Source organism: Malassezia japonica, chromosome 1 (genome assembly GCF_029542785.1).
Source record: "Malassezia japonica chromosome 1, complete sequence".
NCBI classification, from domain to species: domain Eukaryota; kingdom Fungi; phylum Basidiomycota; class Malasseziomycetes; order Malasseziales; family Malasseziaceae; genus Malassezia; species Malassezia japonica.
This window is the reverse complement of record NC_083370.1, coordinates 307,603-325,264: the sequence shown is the minus strand read 5'-3', so window position 1 is coordinate 325,264 and position 17,662 is coordinate 307,603. Positions and strand designations below refer to the sequence as shown.

Sequence of the window (17,662 nt, the reverse complement as noted above, 5' to 3'; positions counted from 1 at the left end):
GCCTGTTGCCACGTGGAGTCGGGGGAGCGTGCGACTTGCAGCGATGGCGGAGCGACCCACGTCGCTCTCGACGCCGCAGGCGCGCGTTGCCGCGCAGCGGCGCACGGAAGGAGGCGCGGGGTCATCGCTGCCGATGCCCTCGCGCCGTACCATCTCGGAAACACGCGCTTCGGTGCGCGATACGCCGCAAAGTGTGCGCCGCACCCCGAGCTCGCTCGGAGGGTCCGGCGGGCCGCTCGGCGCTTACCGCAGCTTGTCGCGCTCGGGATCGACGCCGCTGCGCAGCAGCACGAGCCTCGGAAAGCGCACTATCTCGTCTACGGACCTGCTCGAGCCGGGCGCGCTCGCGACACCCAAAGACACGCCGAAACGCACCTTGGTCTCGTCTGGCCTCGCGACGGGGCCGCGTGCGCGGCCCCTCGCCGAGCTGCCCGAGGCGCCGCAGCGATCCGAGGCATACGAGCTGACCATGCTACGCACCGAGTACGACCGGCGCATCGAGGAGGAGCAGCGCGCGCACCGGCACCTCGAGTCCCAAATACGCAGCCAGGCGCGCGAGCTCGAGGTGCTCAAATGCCAGCGCGTCGAGGTGCTGAACGAGTGGGAGGCGGAGCGCGCCGCGCAGCGCCAAAAGCACGAAGATTGGCACGCGTCCAAGCACGCACTCGAGCAGGAGCTCGCGGCGCTCCGCAGCGAGACGCTGCAGCTGCGCGAGGCCAAGAACGAGGCGCTGGCGCAGGTGAACGAGGTGCAGAGCACGTCGCACGCCGAGCAGTCGCAGCTCCGCACGGATCTCATCGCGGCGCAGTCGGACGCGGCGCAGGCCCAAGAGCAGGCGCAGCATTGGCAGCAGGTCAGCGAGCGCCTGCGTGCCGAAAACGCCGAGCTGGAGCAGGCCAAAGAGGGAGGCATGCGCTCTGCGCCGGTCGACGACGAGGAAGTTACCATGCTCAAGGAGCAGCTGAGCCGTACGTCGCTAGACTTACCCAGAACAAATTGCCGCGGTACACCGCTTGGAGACGTCGCAGACGCGCCTCACGACCGAGAATGCGCGCCTCGCCGAGGCGTGCCAAGGCGCCGAGATCCTCCGCGAGACCAACCGCTCGCTCGAGGCCAAGGCGAAGCGCATGGATGCGCTGCACGACGACCTGCTCAAGAAGGACCAGGAGCTGGGCACGCTGCGTGCCGAGCAGGAAAAGTGGTCCCACATCCTCCGGCAAGGCGTGCAGACCGACGAGCATGCGGCGTTTGTCGCTGCCGCGAATGTCGAGGCCGACGTGCCGAAAGTCGAGCTCCCCGCCTCGCTCACGCACGAGACGCTCGCGCCGTACGTCTCGACGCTCCGCGGGACGATCATGGGGCTGTCTGCGCGTATCGAGGGGCTCACCCACTCGGTCGAGCAGCTGCGCTCCTCCAACGTCACGCTCGAGCGCCAGGCGCGCCAGGGCTCTGAGAACGAGTCGAATCTCGCACGCGAACTCTCGGAAAAGGCCACGGCGCTGATGCGTGTACAGCGCCAGCACGACGTGCAGGCGGACGAGCTGCGGCGGTGCAAGGAGCTCCTTGCTACGTTTGAGACCGAAGCACAGGGCTCCGAGACGTACGACCAGGTGCAGTCGCAGCGTATCGCGGATCTCGAGACGCGCTTCGCCTCTGCACAGCAAGAGTGCATGTCGCTCGCCTCGCGCCTCGAGGACGCGGAGCGCGCTGCGGCCGATGCGGCCGAACGTGCGCAGACGGCCGTGGCGCCTGCGGCGACCAGTGACGCGGACCGCCGCGCGTTGGGCGAAGCGCGGACCGCACTCGCGTCTCTTGAGGCGCGCTATGCCGAGCTCGAGGCACAGGCGCAGGCGCTCGGTGCGGAAAACGACCAGCTCTATACGCGTGTCGGCCGCGGCGAATTTGACCAGACGCGCGTCAAGTGCCTGACGCTCCAAGACAATCCGGTGTCGCGCGACTATGCGATCCGCACTGCGACCCTCGATGCGCTGCGCAAAGAGAATGAAGGATTGCTCCGCCAGATCGAGTCGCTGCACGAGCAGCTCAAGGCGGCCGGCGCGTCGTCGCAGCCCGCGGGCGACTCTGACACAGTCGTGCCGCTACAAACGGTCGAGAACCTCAAGCGTGAGCTGGCTCAGCTCGAGGAAACGATCCAGCTAAAGGACAAAGGCATGCTGCGTCTCAAGCAGGTCTTTACGGCCAAGGCCAACGAGTTCCGCGAGGCCGTGCAGTCGCTCTTTGGATACAAGCTGCGCTTCCTCGAGAACGGCAAGGTGAAGCTCACGTCGGCGTACGCACGCGGCGCGCGCGTCACCACGCTCGTCTTCCGCTCCGAAGAGGGCAACGTGGGCGAGATGAAGCTGCAGGGCGAGGCCGCCGACGGCCTTGCCAATGTCGCGCATCTACGTGACTACTGGCTGAGCGACGGCATCCGGCACAGCGTACCATGCTTCCTCGCGGCGCTCAACCTCGAGCTCTACGAAAATACCACCCAGGCCATCCGCGGCGCGTTTGGCGCGCCGGAGGAGGAATAGTACACACCTCCATAGACGCGTCCACCATGGCCTCTGCCGTGCCGCGTCCGGGCGAGGCGCCGGACGAGGCGGTCCAGATCCTTGCGCACCTTACGCAGCACCGCCAGGTGCGGGGATGCGTTACACTTACAACGGATGGCCGTGTGCTATGGAGCGGCGGCGCCGCGTTTGTCGCGGGCGAGGGCGAGGCCACCGACGCGTTGGAGCGCGTCGTGCAGTTTGTGCGCGACATGCTCGACGTCGTCACGCGCCACGTCGACGAAGTCGAAGCGGACGACGAACTGAGCTTGCTGCGCGTGCGCACCAAGAAATACGAGCTGCTTGTCACACCAAGTACGTCGCCGCACTGACCCAGGCCAAAAATACGTGTTGGTCGTGATGCAAGAGCCGGGCTCGGGATAGATACCCAGAGAATATAGGGAACTCCTTACAATTTACATGCTACCCTATAAAGGAGATAAAGAACTTGGGACTAAGGAAAGGTCAGGCGGCGATCGAGGCAGTGTCCAGCACTGGCAGGATCGCAGCTGTGCAACATCGTCCTCAACAACGAGATATATACAAGTACAACAACAAGCGCTGGCCGAGGCTTACTGAGTGTAGTCAATCAGACCCGGAACCAGCTCGATGTTGTCGAGCCAGGATTGGCCGTACTTGCTGCTCTCCTTGTCGCTTCCGGTGTAGAGCACCGAGAGACCCTGCGCAATGTTCTTGAAGTACTTCGTGCTGATGTCGTCGCCCGACGTCTTGTAGCCACCGCTGTCGGCAGCCGCACCGGCAACCCACGAACCAAGCGACGTGGCAAAGGTGTTCTTCTGGTTGCTCTTGCCCTTGAGAGCCGAGTCCAGCGACTTCAGCTTGCTCGAGTAGGTGCTCGCGCTGAAGGAGCCAGAGCCCGAGCTCGAGCTCGAGCCAGAGCCAGAACTCGCCGAGGAGTTGGCACCCGAAGTCGACTTGGCACGCTTCTCGATCGAGCTGCTCAGGTTGTTGTTGGGGCTGTCGAAGATGTTGGTGTCGGTCGAGTTGTTGCCCGAGTTGCTGCCCGAGTTGCTGCCCGAGCTGCTGCCCGCGTTGCTGCTGGCGCTGCTGCCCGAGTTGCTGCCCGAGTTGCTGCCCGAGTTGCTGCCCGAGTTGCTGCCCGAGTTGCTGCCCGAGTTGCTGCCCGAGTTGCTGCCCGAGTTGCTACCCGAGTTGCTACCCGAGTTGCTGGTCGAGTTGCTACCCGAGTTGCTGCCCGAGTTGCTGCCCGAGTTCGAGCTCGAAGACGAGTTCGAGTTCGACGAGCTGCTGGTACCGAGGATCTCAACAATGGCGGGCTGGTAGGCCTGACGCACAGCCTTGCTGGCGCTCGACACCTTCGACCAGGTCGAGGGGTCTTGCGAACCGGTACGGCCGTAGTTCGACTGGAGCCACATCGCAACGTGCAGGTTGATCCAAGGGCGCGACAAGTCGGACTTGGTCAGCTTGCTCACGTCGAGCTGCTTGCCCGTCTTGAAGTCAAGAAGGGGGCCCAACGTCGAGAAACCACCGCACTTGAGCTCGGCATCCGTGCCCTGGCCAACCGTCCACGAGTAGCAGTTGTTCTCAGCCTGGACCGCCTTGGTGAAGAGCGAAAGCTCCTGCGAGGAGCCGTCAGGGCTCACCTGGACCAGACCAAGACTGTTGCCCGAGTCGAGACGCGCGGCACTGTTGTTGTCCGCCTCAAAGTCCGACTCGGCCTTGATATCGGCAAGCATAACACGGACGACCGTCTTGGTGTCCACATCGGGGTAGTAACGAGTAGCAGCGTTGAAGAGAGCCATGATCGTCTCATTGCGGTTCTCCTTGCTCGCCAGGTTCTTCAGGTCACCAGCCCACTTGCGGATCGCGTACAGGTCGTTCTGTGCCTCAAGGAAACCGTAGCTGGGGTTGTTGGTGATCACCGACTGGTTGGGCAGGTTGCCGCTAGGCTCCTGCGCCGTCGTGGCCGCCGCAATGCGCGCACCCGAGCTGTTCGAGTCCGACGACGAAGACGACGAGCTCGAGGTAAGGGGGATCGCCTTGCTGCCAGTCTCGAGACCAATGCGGTAGAAACCACCCTTGGACGCGCTGTGCGCCTTCGAGGTCTCACCAGACTTGTCCGCGTTCACCGCCATGTTGCGAGCGCCGCTCGGGGTCGTCGACTTGCTCGAAGACTTTGTGGAAGTGCTCGAGTGCTTCGGAGAGCTCGAGTGCTTCGAAGGGGTCGAGTGCTTCGAATTGCTCGAGTGCTTCGAGGAATGCTTCGAGGAGTGCTTCGAGGAGTGCTTCGAGGAGTGCTCCGACGAGTGTTCCGACGAGTGCTTCGAGGAGTGCTTCGAGGAGTGGCCGTGGTGCTTGGACTTGTGGTGGTGCGACGAGTGCGAGGACGAGGGAGAGTGCGTAGACGAGCTCGAGCTCGACTTCGAGTGCGAGTGCGACGAAGTCGGCTTGTGCTTCGAAGAGTGCGAGATCGTCGCCGTCACCGTCGTGTTCTTGTCCGAGCCCTGGGTGTGCTTGTAGTCAACGTCGCCCTTGACCTTGAGCACGCCGCCGAAGGCCTGACCAAAGATCTTGCTCAGGTCGACCGAGGCGCCACCACCAAGGTTCTGGTTGTCAGACTGGCGCACGATCTCGTGCGCAGTGCTCTCGTGCGGCGCCGAGCTCGAGCTCGAGTTCGACACCTTCTCGCCGCCAGTCTTGACGCCCAGACGCGGCTGCGAGTTGAGACCGTCAAAGGCGCTGCCCTTGGTCTGGTCGCGCGCCGCGAGGTGGTGAGCGTTGCTCAGGTGGCGGCCACCGTGCAAGTGCACAGGCGCCGCCACGGCGGTCTGTGCCGTGAGCACGGTAAAGACCAGTGCCAGGAGACTCCAGCGGATCAGCGAAGTACGCTTGGAAAACATCGGGCCAGCCGAAGTGTGTGTAGAGGACATGTCGTAGTTCTGCAAATGTGTTTGGGGAATGTGTGGGAAGAGTGGATCACTGGCCAGCAGTGATACGTGTAGGGACCAACAGAAGTGCCGAACCAGCGGCTAGAAAAGGAAAAGGTAGCAGCAGCGGACAGCCCGTCAAGGGAGGCTCACGCGTAAGGAGTCGTTAGAGGAAGGGGTAAAGATTCACATTTGGCTTCCCACGTATCTATATACGTTCGGTGTTCATCTCGTAACCTTCGCTGCAAGGCTATGCGGAGTCAAGGGTAGAATCTACGCGCAACAATTCTCCGAGGATCGTTGGCTGGTTTCGAGACCTCCACATCAATTTGGCGCGCGATCGCTTGCCGTGCCTGAAATGCAATATCCACTGCATGCGAGGTACAGCCAAGGTGGAGTACAGTGGCTGCATGGGCCCTGCGCCGAGACGAAGGCTCCACCCCATTTTGGGGTGCTGGCAAGCGACTGGGCTGTGTATTGTACGCCTTGTATAATACAGCCGAACAACCCCGCCTACGCTATGGGCTTGGCATATAGAACGCCGTAGTCCACTCCGCATGGTCGCTGGTGATCGTGGCGTACTTGCCACGTTGCATCATTGTCCCATGCGGGGACATAAGGGAAAAAGGTGCTCCTTCCGATTTACATACGCCCTATTGGACAACAATATTTACTGGGGGGAGGGGTCAGGCAACGGTTCTGCACGTGTCCAGCACGAGCACAACCGCGTCTGTGCAACATAGTCTGCAACAGGAATATTTACAAGCATCCAACAAGTAGCATTTACTTGTTGTAGTCAACCAGGCCAGGGACCAGCTTAATGTCGTCCAGCCAAGATTGACCGTACTTGCTGCTCTCCTTGTCGCTTCCGGTGTACATCACAGACAGACCCTTGCTGATGTGCTTGAAGTACTGGCCACTGATATCATCGCCGGAGGCCTTGTAACCACCGCCGTCACCGGCGGGGCCAGCGACCCACGAGCCGAGACCGGTCGCAAACGTCGGCTTCTGGTGGCTCTTGCCCTTGAGTGCCTTGTCCAGCGCCTTGAGCTTGCTCTGGTACTCGCTCTCGCTGAAGGTCGTCGACGCGCCACCCGCACTCGAGTCAGCGCTCGAGCTCGCGCTCGACTTGCCCTTGCTCTTCTTCGCACGCTTGGTCATGCCCGAGGACGAGCCAGCGCCCGAAGACGCACCTGACATGGCCGAGCCCGAGTTAGAGCCAATATCCGAGCCCGAGTTGGAGTCAGCGGACGAACCAGCGTTCGAAGAGGCAGAGCCCGAGTCGGAGCCCGAGCCAGAGCCCGAGCCGGAGCCTGCGCTCGAACCCGCACCCGACGAGGCGCTGCTCGAGTCGACAATCTTGTTCACCGCAGGCTTGTAGGCAGCACGCACCGCCTTGCTCGCGGACGCGACCTTGTCCCAGTTCGAGGGGTCCAGGCTGCCGGTACGAGCAAGATTTGACTGCACCCACATCGCGACGTGAATGTTGACCCAAGGCTTCGAAAGGTCCTCCTTCGAGAGGTTCTTGAGATCAATCTCCTTACCCGTCTTAAAGTCCTTCAGCGCGCCGAGGACAGAGCGGCCGCCCTTGCTCACCTCTTCTGCGGAGCCTTGGCCAACAGTCCACGAATAGATGTTAGCAGCGCTCGCCGCGGCCTTCTGGAAGAGAGGCAGCTCCTGCGCGCTCTTGCCAGGGCTCACCTGCAGGAGACCAAGGCTGTGGCCCGAGTCGAGGCGCGCACCGCTGTTGTTGTCCTGCTCAAAGTCGGACTCGGTCTTGATGTCGGCAAGCATAATGCGCACCACCTTCTGGGTATCCACGTCGGGGTAGTAGCGCGAAGCGGCGTCGAACAGAGCCATGAGCGTCTCGTTGCGGTCCTGCTTGCTTTCCAGGTCCTTCAGGTCACCGGCCCACTTGCGCAGCGCGTACAAGTCGTGCTGCGCCTCCATGAAGCCGTACTTGGGGTTGTTGGTGATGACGGACTGGTTGGGCAAGTTTCCTCCGGGCTCCTTGGAGCTGGTCTGGACCGAAGCAATGCGGCCGCCCGCCGAGGCGTGCGACTCGGACGAGTCGCCGGTGAACGGTACCGCCTCGCTTCCGGTCGAGAGGCCAATGCGGTAGAAACCACCGGAGGAAGAGGACTTGGACGAGGCACCCGTGTTCACGGCCATGTTGCGAGCACCGCTCGGCGAGCTCGAGCTAGAGGCCGACTTCGAATTGAGGTGAGCAGGGCGCGAAGCATGCTTGGGGTTCGAGGCGCTCGACGAGGGCACAGGTTCCTCATCCTCCTCACAAGGCTCCTCATCCTTGGATGCGTGCGAAGGCGTAGGGGTGTGCGACGAGCTCGACTTGGTCGGCTTCGAAGAAGTGTGCGACTTGGACTTGTCATCCGAGCACGGCGACTCCTTGGCATCCTTGGACTTGCCGTGGTGAGAAGGCGTGGGCTTGTGGTGAGACGAGTGCGACTTGGACTTGTCGTCCGAGCACGGAGACTCTTTGGCATGCTTCGAGTTGCCGTGATGCGACGACGAAGGGGAGTGCTTTGAAGAGTGCGACGAGTGCGACGAGTGCGACGAGTGCGACGAGTGCGACGGGTGCGACGAGTGCGACGGGTGCGACGAGTGCGACGAGTGCGACGAGTGCGAAGGGTGCGACGAGTGCGAAGGGTGCTTCGACGAATGGGACGACGACGACGACGGAGACGACGACGACGACGACGACGACGAGCTCGAGCTGTGCGACGAAGTCGGCTGCGAGTTGAACGACGAAGAACGCGACGTGTTGTCCTTCTGCGACCCCTGCCTGTGCTGGTAATCGATGTCGCCGTTGACCTTGAGCACGCCGCCGAGCGCCTGGCCAAAGACCTTGCTCAGGTCGACCGAAGCACCGCCGCCCAGGTTGTGATCGTCCGACTGCGCCACGGCCTGGTGGCCGTCACGCGCCGCAATGTGATGTGCGTTGCCAAAGTGACGGCGGCCATGCGTGTGCACCGGTGCCGCAACAGTGCTCTGCGCCGTGAGCACGGTAACGACCAAGGCGAGGAGACTGAAGCGGATGAGCGAGGTACGCTTCGAGTACATCGGACCAGCCGATGATGATGAGGATGGAGCCGCCATTATATAGGGAGTACGAGGTACTTGTGGTGCCAGACCAATCAAGAAGAATCACTGACCAGCAGTGAGAGGGGGAGCACAAAGGAAGACCGGACCAGCGGCGGAGAATGGAATAGAATGCGCCGCCAAAAAGCACGACACGCTGGAGACTCAGTCAGGGAGGGTACAGTGCTATGCTCCCATTGTTCCCCCTCTTAAAAGACCTTGCGTAGGCGAAACTTGCGCGTTGCTCCACGTTGTGCGAGAATTCTACGTTCTACGATCCGCCCAAACGGTTGGTCCGATGCGCCTCCACATGGACGGCGACGATCTTTATATAGGATCTGGTGCCTCATTCGTCGGTGGATGCGCCGAAGGCCTGAGTGCGTCATTGCTTTTGTGCGCAGTTGCGAGGCAGTGTTCCCACATACATGACCAGTTGATTTAAACACTGTCTACTTGTTTACGCGTGCTTCGCTTTCGCAAAACCGACCGCGTCGCGGCCGAGATCGTAGACGGTGTAGAACTTGCGCAGGAATACGTCACCGACAATCCACATGGGGCCGATCGGGGGAGGCAAGTCCATGCCCATGAAGGACGAGAGACAGGTGCCCTGGACCTGGAGAACGTAGTCCTTGCCCTCGAGCGTGTACGGCTTGCCGTTCAGGTAGAAGGTGAGCTTCGGCAAGTTCGGCACGGTGTCACAGTCGACAATGTGCTGGCCCATCCAGTTCTGCGTGGCGCCAATCTCCTTGTTGAGAATCTCGGCAATGTCGGTTGGCATTGCAATCAGCGACGTGCCGGTGTCGATCGCCGCGCCGGTGTTCTCCAGCTCGAGCTCCTCGCTACCGAAGCCGATCTTGTCGAGCGACACCTCCCAGTAACCCTTGCGGCGCACAGGCGCGTAGGTCACCTTGCCGGTAAACTTGCTCTCGTCAATGCCACCAAAAGTCGCCTCGCCACCGTCCTCCTCTGAGCTGCCGAGGTAGAAGGAGAACACCTTCTCGTCCAGCACGCCCTGGTTGATCATCTCATAAAAGGGAGGCGTGATCTTGTTCACCGAGATCGTGTTGTACGCAAGGCCAAGGATACCATCGAACTTGCCCATGACAAACGCCAGGCCGGGTTCCGACGTGGCCTCGGCAAAGTCGATGCCCTTGAGCTTCAGGTCGCCGATCGTGAAGTCGTCGTTCGAGACAAAGCCCTCCATCGAGCCGGAACCGTACTGGATCTCAAAATGAGAGCCGTTCTTGTGGTAGGTCGTCGACTCGCTGTTGTCGTACTTGGCGTGCAGGAAGCACGAGATGGACACACACGACTCGGAAGGAACCCAGAGGTTCGACGAGCCCGTGTCGAGGATAACCTTGAACTTCTGGGGGGGCGTACCGAGCGTAATGTCTGCAAAGTACTGCGCGTTCAAAAAGTCGGAGAGCGGCACATTGTGGCCAGCGTTGGCGCGCGCCTTCCACTCCGGCGAGAAACGGCCCTCGGGGAGGACAGCAGCACTCAGGTCCTCCTTCATCTTGCCGAAGGAGAAGGGACGCTGCGACTTGACGCCCTCGTACTTGTACTTAAGCATGTCAATCTGCGACGCCATCGAGGCGAGCGTGCGCTCGGTGGCCAACGGGTGCTTCTCGAGCTTGGTGCTGGGTAAGTCGGGTTCACGTACGTAAAGGTACGAGCATCCACAAAGGCGCACGAGGCGCTAAGCGCAACGACAAAGGCAGTAGTCAGCTTCATCACTGGAAACTACCGGGACGTTGATAGCGATGAAGCACGGCCCGTGTGGCGGGGCATTAATTGCTTACATAATACCTTCGTCGCGATGGCTGGAAGGAGCTCGGCGCCAAGCACCGGCGTCTCCTTCTCGCTCGCGGGGCGCAACGAGCAGGGGCGCCGTGCTCAGGCGCGCGTGGCACTGTTTGAAGAAGAGGAAGAGGACGACGAAAAGCCGCGCGATGTGCCGCTCGGCGTGAAAAGGAAGCGCCACGAGCCACGCGAAGCCAATGTTCCCCGCGTGATTCCCATGCAGACGCACACCGACTGGCGCGAGGACCGCAAGAAGCGCCTGGGACTATTGGACCGCCATGCATCTGAACTGGGATCGCTTGCATCGATGCGACGCCCAGGGCAGGAGGGCAAGGCGCCAGTGCGCGGAGATGCCACAGACAATGCACCGGAGCGTGCTTTTACCGAGCCACAGCAGCACGGGCTCGTTGTAAAACGCACCGAGACTCCCGAGGAGGGGGAGGAGGTACCTATGGAGCGTGATACGACGCCACCGGCACACGAGACTGCGCCTACGCCTCCGCACGAGCCCGAGACCGACGAGGCAGCGGCGATTCGCGAGCTGGTCGCTGGCGCTCAAGGCAAGCGACGAGGCGGCGGAGACCGCGTTATTTCACAGCCGCCGGAAGAGGAAATGCTGCAGCACGATGTGGATACGCGCCCGGACGCACCGACGCTCGACGACTACTCGACGATGCCGATTGAAGAGTTTGGCGCTGCAATGCTGCGCGGTATGGGCTGGAAGGATGGGTCAGGCGTCGGCAAGTCACGCAGCGGGCCAACAAAGGCGCCCGAGGTTCAGAAACGTGCGGTGCTTCTTGGACTAGGCGCCAAAGAGCGCCAGGTTCCGTCGGCATCCAAGCGACCGGAACGCCGCCGCGACGACCGCAAGTACACGCCGGTCGTGCGTAGCAATAGCCTGCGTGGCGAACCCAGCCGTGGCAGTCCTCGGGATGACCGTGATCGGCGAGATGAGCGGCGAGAGAGCCGCAGGGATGACTACCGCCGCGACGACCATCGCCGGGATGACTACCGCCGCGACGACTATCGCCGGGATGACTACCGCCGCGACGATCGCCGAGACGACTACCGTCGCGATTCTCGTGATTCTCGCCGAGACGACTACCGCCGCGACTCTCGCGACTCTCACCGTTCTCGCTACGAGCGGTCAAGCGACCGATACCGCTAGCTACTCCTTGCGGCCAATGTACAAATAGTAATGGAACGTGTCGCCCAGCTCGCGCTGTTCAATCGTCCAATTCGGCCGCTGCATGTGCGGCTTGCGGAAATGCGGCTGGCCAAACGTAAAGTAGAGAAAGAGGCCCGTGTGGCTTTTGAGCAATCTGGGTCAGCATATCCACCTACGCAAGCACGCCGTCGACTTCGCGGCGGACATTGTCGAGCACCTGCTCGGATGGGTTCCAGACCGAGGCGTTTTCGGCCATGAGAGCGTCCATGGTGCCTGGGTCAGCCAAGCCACCTACCCTTATCGATAATTACGTCCCATGTCCCCTTGCCTCCCAGCTCATCCGCATGCTCCTCGAGCTCCCGGATATCCATCACCTTCCACTCCATATCCGGAGCGCGCTGCTGCATCTTTTCAATGAGCACCGAGCTGTAGTCCAAATCTTGGTCAGTCGCTGTACGTACTGACGATATTCTTGTACCCGTCCTCATACATATCTGCACTCAACGCTGCGTCAGCCACGCTACCTACTCGAGTTGCCGCACCCCAACATCAGGATGCGACTCGCACGGTCGGGCACGAGTTCGTGCATAATGTCGCTGCGTGAGTCGTAGTGCGTACGAGATGTCGCTATACTGCATTAGCACGACAACGCACCTTGCGGAACCAGTCAAAGTCTGCATCCGGCGCCTCGGACGCATAGCGCTGGTCCCAGTACTCGCGCGTCTGAAAATCGCCATTCTTCGGCTCCATCGTGGGGAAAATTTCGAACGCCTCCACTTGCAGGACGAAAGCGATCCTACGTAGACTACAAAGCGCTTATGCGTTCATGTACGAGCTGGCCTCGATCGACTCGGGGAGCTCTGGGACGGCCACCTCGAAGCGGCTCTGGATCTGCTTGAGCACCTCGGCGTCCTCATCGCTGGACACAAAGGTGATGGCAAGACCCTTGGTACCGAAACGACCCGCACGGCCGACACGGTGCAGGTACGAGTCCGCGTCCGACGGCGTGTCGTACGAGATGGAGACGTTGACACGCTCCACATCGATACCACGGCCAAAGATGTCGGTCGCGACAAGGATACGCTTCTCAAAGTTCTTGAACTGCTGGTACCGCTTGATACGCTCGTCCTGGGGCAGACCACCGTGGATCGAGATCGAAGGGAAGTTGCACTCGCGCAGGAGCTGGTCAAGCTGATTCGCACGCGAGATCGACTTGACAAAGATAATCACCTGGTTGAACTCGAGCGAGTCGAGCAGGTCGTTCAGCTTGCGGTTCTTGGCGGACTCCTCGAGGCGGACGTAGTGCTGCTGCAGACCGTGCAGCGTGAGCTTCGTCTCATCGTCGACGTAGATCTCCAGCGGGTTCTGCATGAACTTCTTGCAGGTGGGGCGGATCTCCTTGGAGAGCGTCGCACTGAACATCATCACCTGCTTGTGGTGGGGCGTCGCGCGGAAGATCTCCTGCACATCGCGGCGCATTTCAAGGTTGTCGAGCATCTTGTCACACTCGTCCAGCACAAAGTGCTTCACTTCACCACCCTTGAGCGACTTGTCGCGCACCAGACCGTTCATACGACCGGGCGTGCCGACAATAATGTGGGGGCACTTGGTCTTGTCCGCAAGCATCGCCTGATCCTCACGGATGGGCGTACCACCATACACGACAGCGGTGCGCACCTCGGGCATGTACTTGGTGAAACGAGCGTACTCGTTCTTGATCTGGTAGGCCAGCTCACGCGTGTGGCACATGACAATGACCGACACCTCGCCGTCGACCGGCTCAATCTGCTGCAGCGTGGCAAGCACAAACACGGCCGTCTTACCCATACCAGACTTGGCCTGGCAAAGCACATCCATGCCGAGAATCGACTGGGGAATGCACTCCTGCTGCACCTCGGAGGGGTGCTCGAAACCAAGGTCACTGATCGCACGGAGCAGCTCGGGCTTCAGCAAAAAGTCACGGAAACCCGTCGAGTGGATACCGACGTAGCTGCCCTTCTTGTCTTTTTCTTCACCCGCCGCGGCCGTGGTCGTGGTCGTGGTCTCGGTGGTGGTGCCGGTGGAGGGAGCCACAGTCACTTCCTCCTCGTAATCAATAAGACTGCGGTCAGCATGTACGTCGCGCTTCACACCTACTCCTCGTTGTCCATCTTCTCAATGCTGCACGTTGGTAGCGGGGAAGAAGGCGACGACTGGCACGCTGCGGCACGTGTACGCCACGTGATATATGTGGAGGAATCGACGCGACGCGCAGAACGCCATGGCGGGGGGACACGCGCCAAAGCGGCGGCGCACCGTCGAGGTGATTAGCGACTCTTCAGAGGACGAGGGCATTCAGTTAGGACGCGAAGGAGATGAACTGGCTCGTGCCAATGCGACGCTTTCCAAGGTGGAGAATGGGCTGCTCTGTGGCATTTGCATGGAGCTGCTCGACCGCCCATGCGTGTACGTCTATTGTGCTCACGCAGCGTCTCGCCGTGCGGCCATATCTTTTGTGCCAACTGCCTCGTATCCTGGTTCAAGGTGGAGATGCATGTAAACGAAGAAGACGAGCAGCGGGGAACGGTACGCCGCAAAAAGGTGTGCCCGAGCTGTCGCGTGCAAGTCGTGACGCCGCCGCTGGAGCTATGGGCGCTCAAGGGCGTATTGGAGGCGCTGCGCGAAAGCACAAATAGTCAGCGTGATGCGCCCCCCATCAGCCAGGACCTTTGGGAGGGTACGTTACTCGGCTCACACAGGCCTCTTTGACCCTGCGACATTTTACCATGTCATTCGCGACGAGGATGACGGCGTGCTTCGGTGTGGTGTATGCTCGAGCGAGATCCTTGAGGGAGAGTGTTCCAATCCGGAATGGTACGTCGCATTACTAACGCAGTGGCGTGATCTACGAAGATCTGACCGAAGACGAGGCGTCGTGGCACCGCTCCGAGGCGGTGAATCACGAATCTGAAGAGGAAGCGAATGATAGCGACGAAGAGGGGTCCCTTCAAGACTTTGTCGTCGATGATGACGATGCCGCATCGCAAGGAGACTATGCGTCGTCCGACTCGGGCATTGTCAGTGTTTCGCCTCCGCCTGACGAGAGCCATCGGACAATGTCTGAATCCAATACCCGCAAGTCGCGTCTCGACGAGCTGCGCGCCGCCCGCGCGCGCCGACACGGCAACGCAGCGCGCATCCGCGAGCCGAGCTCGGAGGAGAGCGAGGAAATCGGCGAGGCCGATTCTGGCACGGCCTCGGACGCCGTCTCGGACGCCAATTCGGACCTGGAGCAGAGCGACGACGAGGGCGTGCTCGACTACCCCGAGGCCGAGGAGGCAAGTGATGACTACGATAGCGAATAGCCCCTTCCGCCGCTGCTCCGTGCACAGCGCACAACGCCCTGCGCCCGGCGCCCTTAGGCGTCCGTGCACCCACGTGGCGATTTCGTCATGACGTATGAAGTGATCGGGCTTCTAGAAACGCATTTGCTGGCCTCTGGTTGGATGCCGGGTCCGACGGCCTCTGGCCCGGCCGCAGGGGCCATGGACTTAACAGTGCGGGGAGTGGCAACGGCTCCCTCCCAACTTCGACTACCACAATGAGTACGTCCTCCTGAATGTCCTTCCCCGCTAACCGCAGCCGAGTACACTCTTCCTCCTCTGCCCTACGCTTACGATGCGCTGGAGCCGTTCATCTCCAAGGAGATCATGACGATCCACCACGACAAGCACCACCAGACCTACGTCAACAACCTGAACGCCGCCGAGAAGGCGTTCGCTGAGGCGACGCAGGCTGGCGATGTGCGCAAGCAGATCGAGGTCCAGAGCGCCCTCAAGTTCAACGGCGGTGGTCACATCAACCACTCGCTCTTCTGGAAGAACCTTGCTCCCCAGAGCGAGGGCGGTGGCAAGCTCAACGAGGGCCCCCTCAAGTCGGCCATCGAGAAGGAGTTTGGCGACGTTGAGAAGTTCAAGACTGCCTTCAACTCCAAGGCTGCTGCCATCCAGGGCTCGGGCTGGCTGTGGCTCGGTCTGTCGCCGACCGGCCGTCTGGACCTGGTCACTGCCAAGGACCAGGACCCCCTGACCACCCACCACCCCGTCATTGGCTGGGACGGCTGGGAGCACGCCTGGTACCTCCAGTACAAGAACGACAAGGCCACCTACCTCAAGCAATGGTGGAACGTTGTCAACTGGAGCGAGGCCGAGTCGCGCTACAACGACGGTCTGAAGAAGGCCCAGCTCTAAGTTCTTTCGTAGTTAGTGCGTAGCGCAACTACATTTCAGAATAGTAGTAATGGCTGTGCCTATGGCCGTGTAAATAAGAATGGCGAGGTGCATCCCTACACCTTGGCCGCGATGTCCGCGACGTTGGTGACGGGCCACTGGTAGTTTTCGGCGAACTTGTATCCAAACTTGGTCAAGAACTCGTCCAACTTCTCGGGCCCACGCGAGCCGTACGGGTACGTGGTGCTAGCCACCTTGCCGTTGTCGATTGCGTGGAGGAGCGGCGTGAAGATGGCCCAGCTAGCCTCCAGCTCGTCGTCGCGCACAAAGTTGGAGTGCTCGCCGCGGATGCAGTCGTGGATCAGCGCCTCGTAGGCCTCTGGGATGTAGGCATCCTTGAAGCGCTTCGAGTAAGTAAGATCCAGCTCCACCGGCACACTCGCATCTCCCTGGCCCGGGAGCTTGGTGTTGCTCTTAAAGTAGATGGCCTCGTCCGGCTGGACGCGGATCACGAGTTCGTCGCGTGCGACGGAGCGGAGCATTTGCTGTGTGGGCTCTTTGTACTGCACACGGACATCCACCTTGCCCTCGTCCAGCGCCTTGCCGGCCTTGATGATGAAAGGCACGTCCTTCCACCGCTCGTTGTCCACGTACAGGACAACGGCAGCAAACGTGGGCGTGTTGCTGTCCTTTGGCACGGTATCGTCATCCTTGTAGCCTGGCTTGCCGTTCGCGGCCGAGTACTGGCCGATGAGCACCTGATCGGTCGAGATCGGCCGCGTCTCCTTGAGGAGCTTCACCTTCTTGTCGCGAATCGACTCGGCGGTAAAGTCCTCCGGCTCGTCCATCGCCAGGAGACAAAACATCTGGCAGAGGTGGTTCTGCTGGATGTCGCGGATGATGCCAAACTCGTCAAAGTAGCCGCCGCGGCCTTCGGTACCAAACGGCTCCTTGAACGTGATCTGGACATTGTCCACGAGCTTGTTGTTCAGCGACGCATTCACCACCGGGTTAGAGAAACGGAAAGGCAAGATGTTCTTGACCATCTCCTTGCCGAGGTAGTGATCGATACGGAACGTCTCCTGCTCGGACCACTTTTCCTTCATTTCGGCAATGAGCTTCTGGCAGCTCTCGAGGTCCTTGCCGAACGGCTTCTCGACCACCACGCGGTTCACGCCCGACGAGGAGTAGCAGTTCCGCTTCAGGTGCGCCGACACCGGCGAAAACACGTTCGGCGGGAGCGCCATGTAAAAGATGCGGTTGTGCTTGCTGCCGCCCCGCTGCTTTTCAAACTTTTCGATCTCCTTGGTAAGGTTCTCGAAAGCCTCGTCCTCGTCGTAGGCGCCCGGGATGTATTTACAGATCTCCAGGAAGCGCTTGATCTCTTCATCGCTGGCCTTGAGATTGGGCACGATGCGCTCGTGGAACTCCTTTTCATCCATCTTGGTGCGGGCATAGCCGAAAATGAACGTGTCCTTGGGCAGGTTGCCGTGCAAGAACAGGCGCAGCAAAGAGGGGAACGTCTGTGTTAGCGCTGCAAAGCGATTCGCCGCCACCTACCTTTTTCTTTGCAAGATCGCCCGAGGCGCCGAGAACTGGGAATTAGCATCCGATTTCCTATCGAAGCTGTATGCGATACGTACCGACGATCGTCGTTTCGCCTTTCAAGTCGGTGCAACCTGGCATAGTGGTGGGCGACGGATCAAAAAATCGGAGCGCGGGGCGCCTCCGCACGTCCCGACGCCGCGCCCCTGGCCCAAGCGTTCTTAGCTAAGCGCCACGCGAGCGAGCGGGTTCCGGGTGGCCGGTTTGCCCTGCCGCAGCGTCACGCGAACGCACCCTGCCCGCTCCGCCACGTGCGCCCTGCCCCGTGGGGGAGTTGGGGCAAAATCGCCACGTTGTGGCCGATGCAAATCGGTGCGG

General features: G+C 61.0%; 11 protein-coding genes across 11 annotated transcripts; 5 read left to right on the top strand and 6 right to left on the bottom strand.

Moving 5' to 3' along the window:
• Positions 1-43: 43 nt before the first annotated feature.
• Positions 44-2,534, top strand: MAD1 ([phosphatase 2A protein]-leucine-carboxy methyltransferase; the record flags this gene model as incomplete). Its single annotated transcript, XM_060264162.1, has 2 exons — positions 44-968; positions 991-2,534. The coding sequence occupies 2 exons, from the start codon at positions 44-46 to the stop codon at positions 2,532-2,534; spliced, it is 2,469 nt and encodes an 822-aa protein (XP_060120145.1).
• A 26-nt stretch (positions 2,535-2,560) lies between these two features.
• MJAP1_000189 (uncharacterized protein) lies at positions 2,561-2,936 on the top strand (the record flags this gene model as incomplete). The annotated part of the gene is made up of 2 exons (XM_060264161.1): positions 2,561-2,867; positions 2,890-2,936. The coding sequence occupies 2 exons, from the start codon at positions 2,561-2,563 to the stop codon at positions 2,934-2,936; spliced, it is 354 nt and encodes a 117-aa protein (XP_060120144.1).
• Positions 2,937-3,124: 188 nt separating this feature from the next.
• MJAP1_000188 (uncharacterized protein) lies at positions 3,125-5,434 on the bottom strand (the record flags this gene model as incomplete). The annotated part of the gene is made up of 1 exon (XM_060264160.1): positions 3,125-5,434. One exon carries the CDS (start codon positions 5,432-5,434, stop codon positions 3,125-3,127), a length of 2,310 nt encoding a protein of 769 aa, XP_060120143.1.
• An 810-nt stretch (positions 5,435-6,244) lies between these two features.
• MJAP1_000187 (uncharacterized protein) lies at positions 6,245-8,542 on the bottom strand (the record flags this gene model as incomplete). Its single annotated transcript, XM_060264159.1, has 1 exon — positions 6,245-8,542. One exon carries the CDS (start codon positions 8,540-8,542, stop codon positions 6,245-6,247), a length of 2,298 nt encoding a protein of 765 aa, XP_060120142.1.
• A 475-nt stretch (positions 8,543-9,017) lies between these two features.
• Positions 9,018-10,294, bottom strand: APR1 (saccharopepsin; the record flags this gene model as incomplete). The annotated part of the gene is made up of 2 exons (XM_060264158.1): positions 9,018-10,200; positions 10,224-10,294. The coding sequence occupies 2 exons, from the start codon at positions 10,292-10,294 to the stop codon at positions 9,018-9,020; spliced, it is 1,254 nt and encodes a 417-aa protein (XP_060120141.1).
• Positions 10,295-10,379: 85 nt separating this feature from the next.
• Positions 10,380-11,299, top strand: spp2 (DNA primase large subunit Spp2; the record flags this gene model as incomplete). Its single annotated transcript, XM_060264157.1, has 2 exons — positions 10,380-11,246; positions 11,279-11,299. 2 exons carry the CDS (start codon positions 10,380-10,382, stop codon positions 11,297-11,299), a joined length of 888 nt encoding a protein of 295 aa, XP_060120140.1.
• A 232-nt stretch (positions 11,300-11,531) lies between these two features.
• On the bottom strand, positions 11,532-12,281 carry MJAP1_000184 (uncharacterized protein; the record flags this gene model as incomplete). The annotated part of the gene is made up of 7 exons (XM_060264156.1): positions 11,532-11,685; positions 11,708-11,804; positions 11,827-11,970; positions 11,993-12,037; positions 12,060-12,127; positions 12,150-12,163; positions 12,186-12,281. The coding sequence occupies 7 exons, from the start codon at positions 12,279-12,281 to the stop codon at positions 11,532-11,534; spliced, it is 618 nt and encodes a 205-aa protein (XP_060120139.1).
• Positions 12,282-12,347: 66 nt separating this feature from the next.
• Positions 12,348-13,681, bottom strand: SUB2 (RNA helicase; the record flags this gene model as incomplete). The annotated part of the gene is made up of 2 exons (XM_060264155.1): positions 12,348-13,632; positions 13,668-13,681. The coding sequence occupies 2 exons, from the start codon at positions 13,679-13,681 to the stop codon at positions 12,348-12,350; spliced, it is 1,299 nt and encodes a 432-aa protein (XP_060120138.1).
• Positions 13,682-13,791: 110 nt separating this feature from the next.
• PSH1 (E3 ubiquitin ligase) lies at positions 13,792-14,875 on the top strand (the record flags this gene model as incomplete). Its single annotated transcript, XM_060264154.1, has 4 exons — positions 13,792-13,976; positions 14,000-14,247; positions 14,270-14,384; positions 14,407-14,875. 4 exons carry the CDS (start codon positions 13,792-13,794, stop codon positions 14,873-14,875), a joined length of 1,017 nt encoding a protein of 338 aa, XP_060120137.1.
• A 236-nt stretch (positions 14,876-15,111) lies between these two features.
• On the top strand, positions 15,112-15,760 carry MJAP1_000181 (superoxide dismutase; the record flags this gene model as incomplete). Its single annotated transcript, XM_060264153.1, has 2 exons — positions 15,112-15,115; positions 15,153-15,760. The coding sequence occupies 2 exons, from the start codon at positions 15,112-15,114 to the stop codon at positions 15,758-15,760; spliced, it is 612 nt and encodes a 203-aa protein (XP_060120136.1).
• A 95-nt stretch (positions 15,761-15,855) lies between these two features.
• Positions 15,856-17,425, bottom strand: MJAP1_000180 (uncharacterized protein; the record flags this gene model as incomplete). The annotated part of the gene is made up of 3 exons (XM_060264152.1): positions 15,856-17,262; positions 17,300-17,334; positions 17,383-17,425. 3 exons carry the CDS (start codon positions 17,423-17,425, stop codon positions 15,856-15,858), a joined length of 1,485 nt encoding a protein of 494 aa, XP_060120135.1.
• Positions 17,426-17,662: the final 237 nt, after the last annotated feature.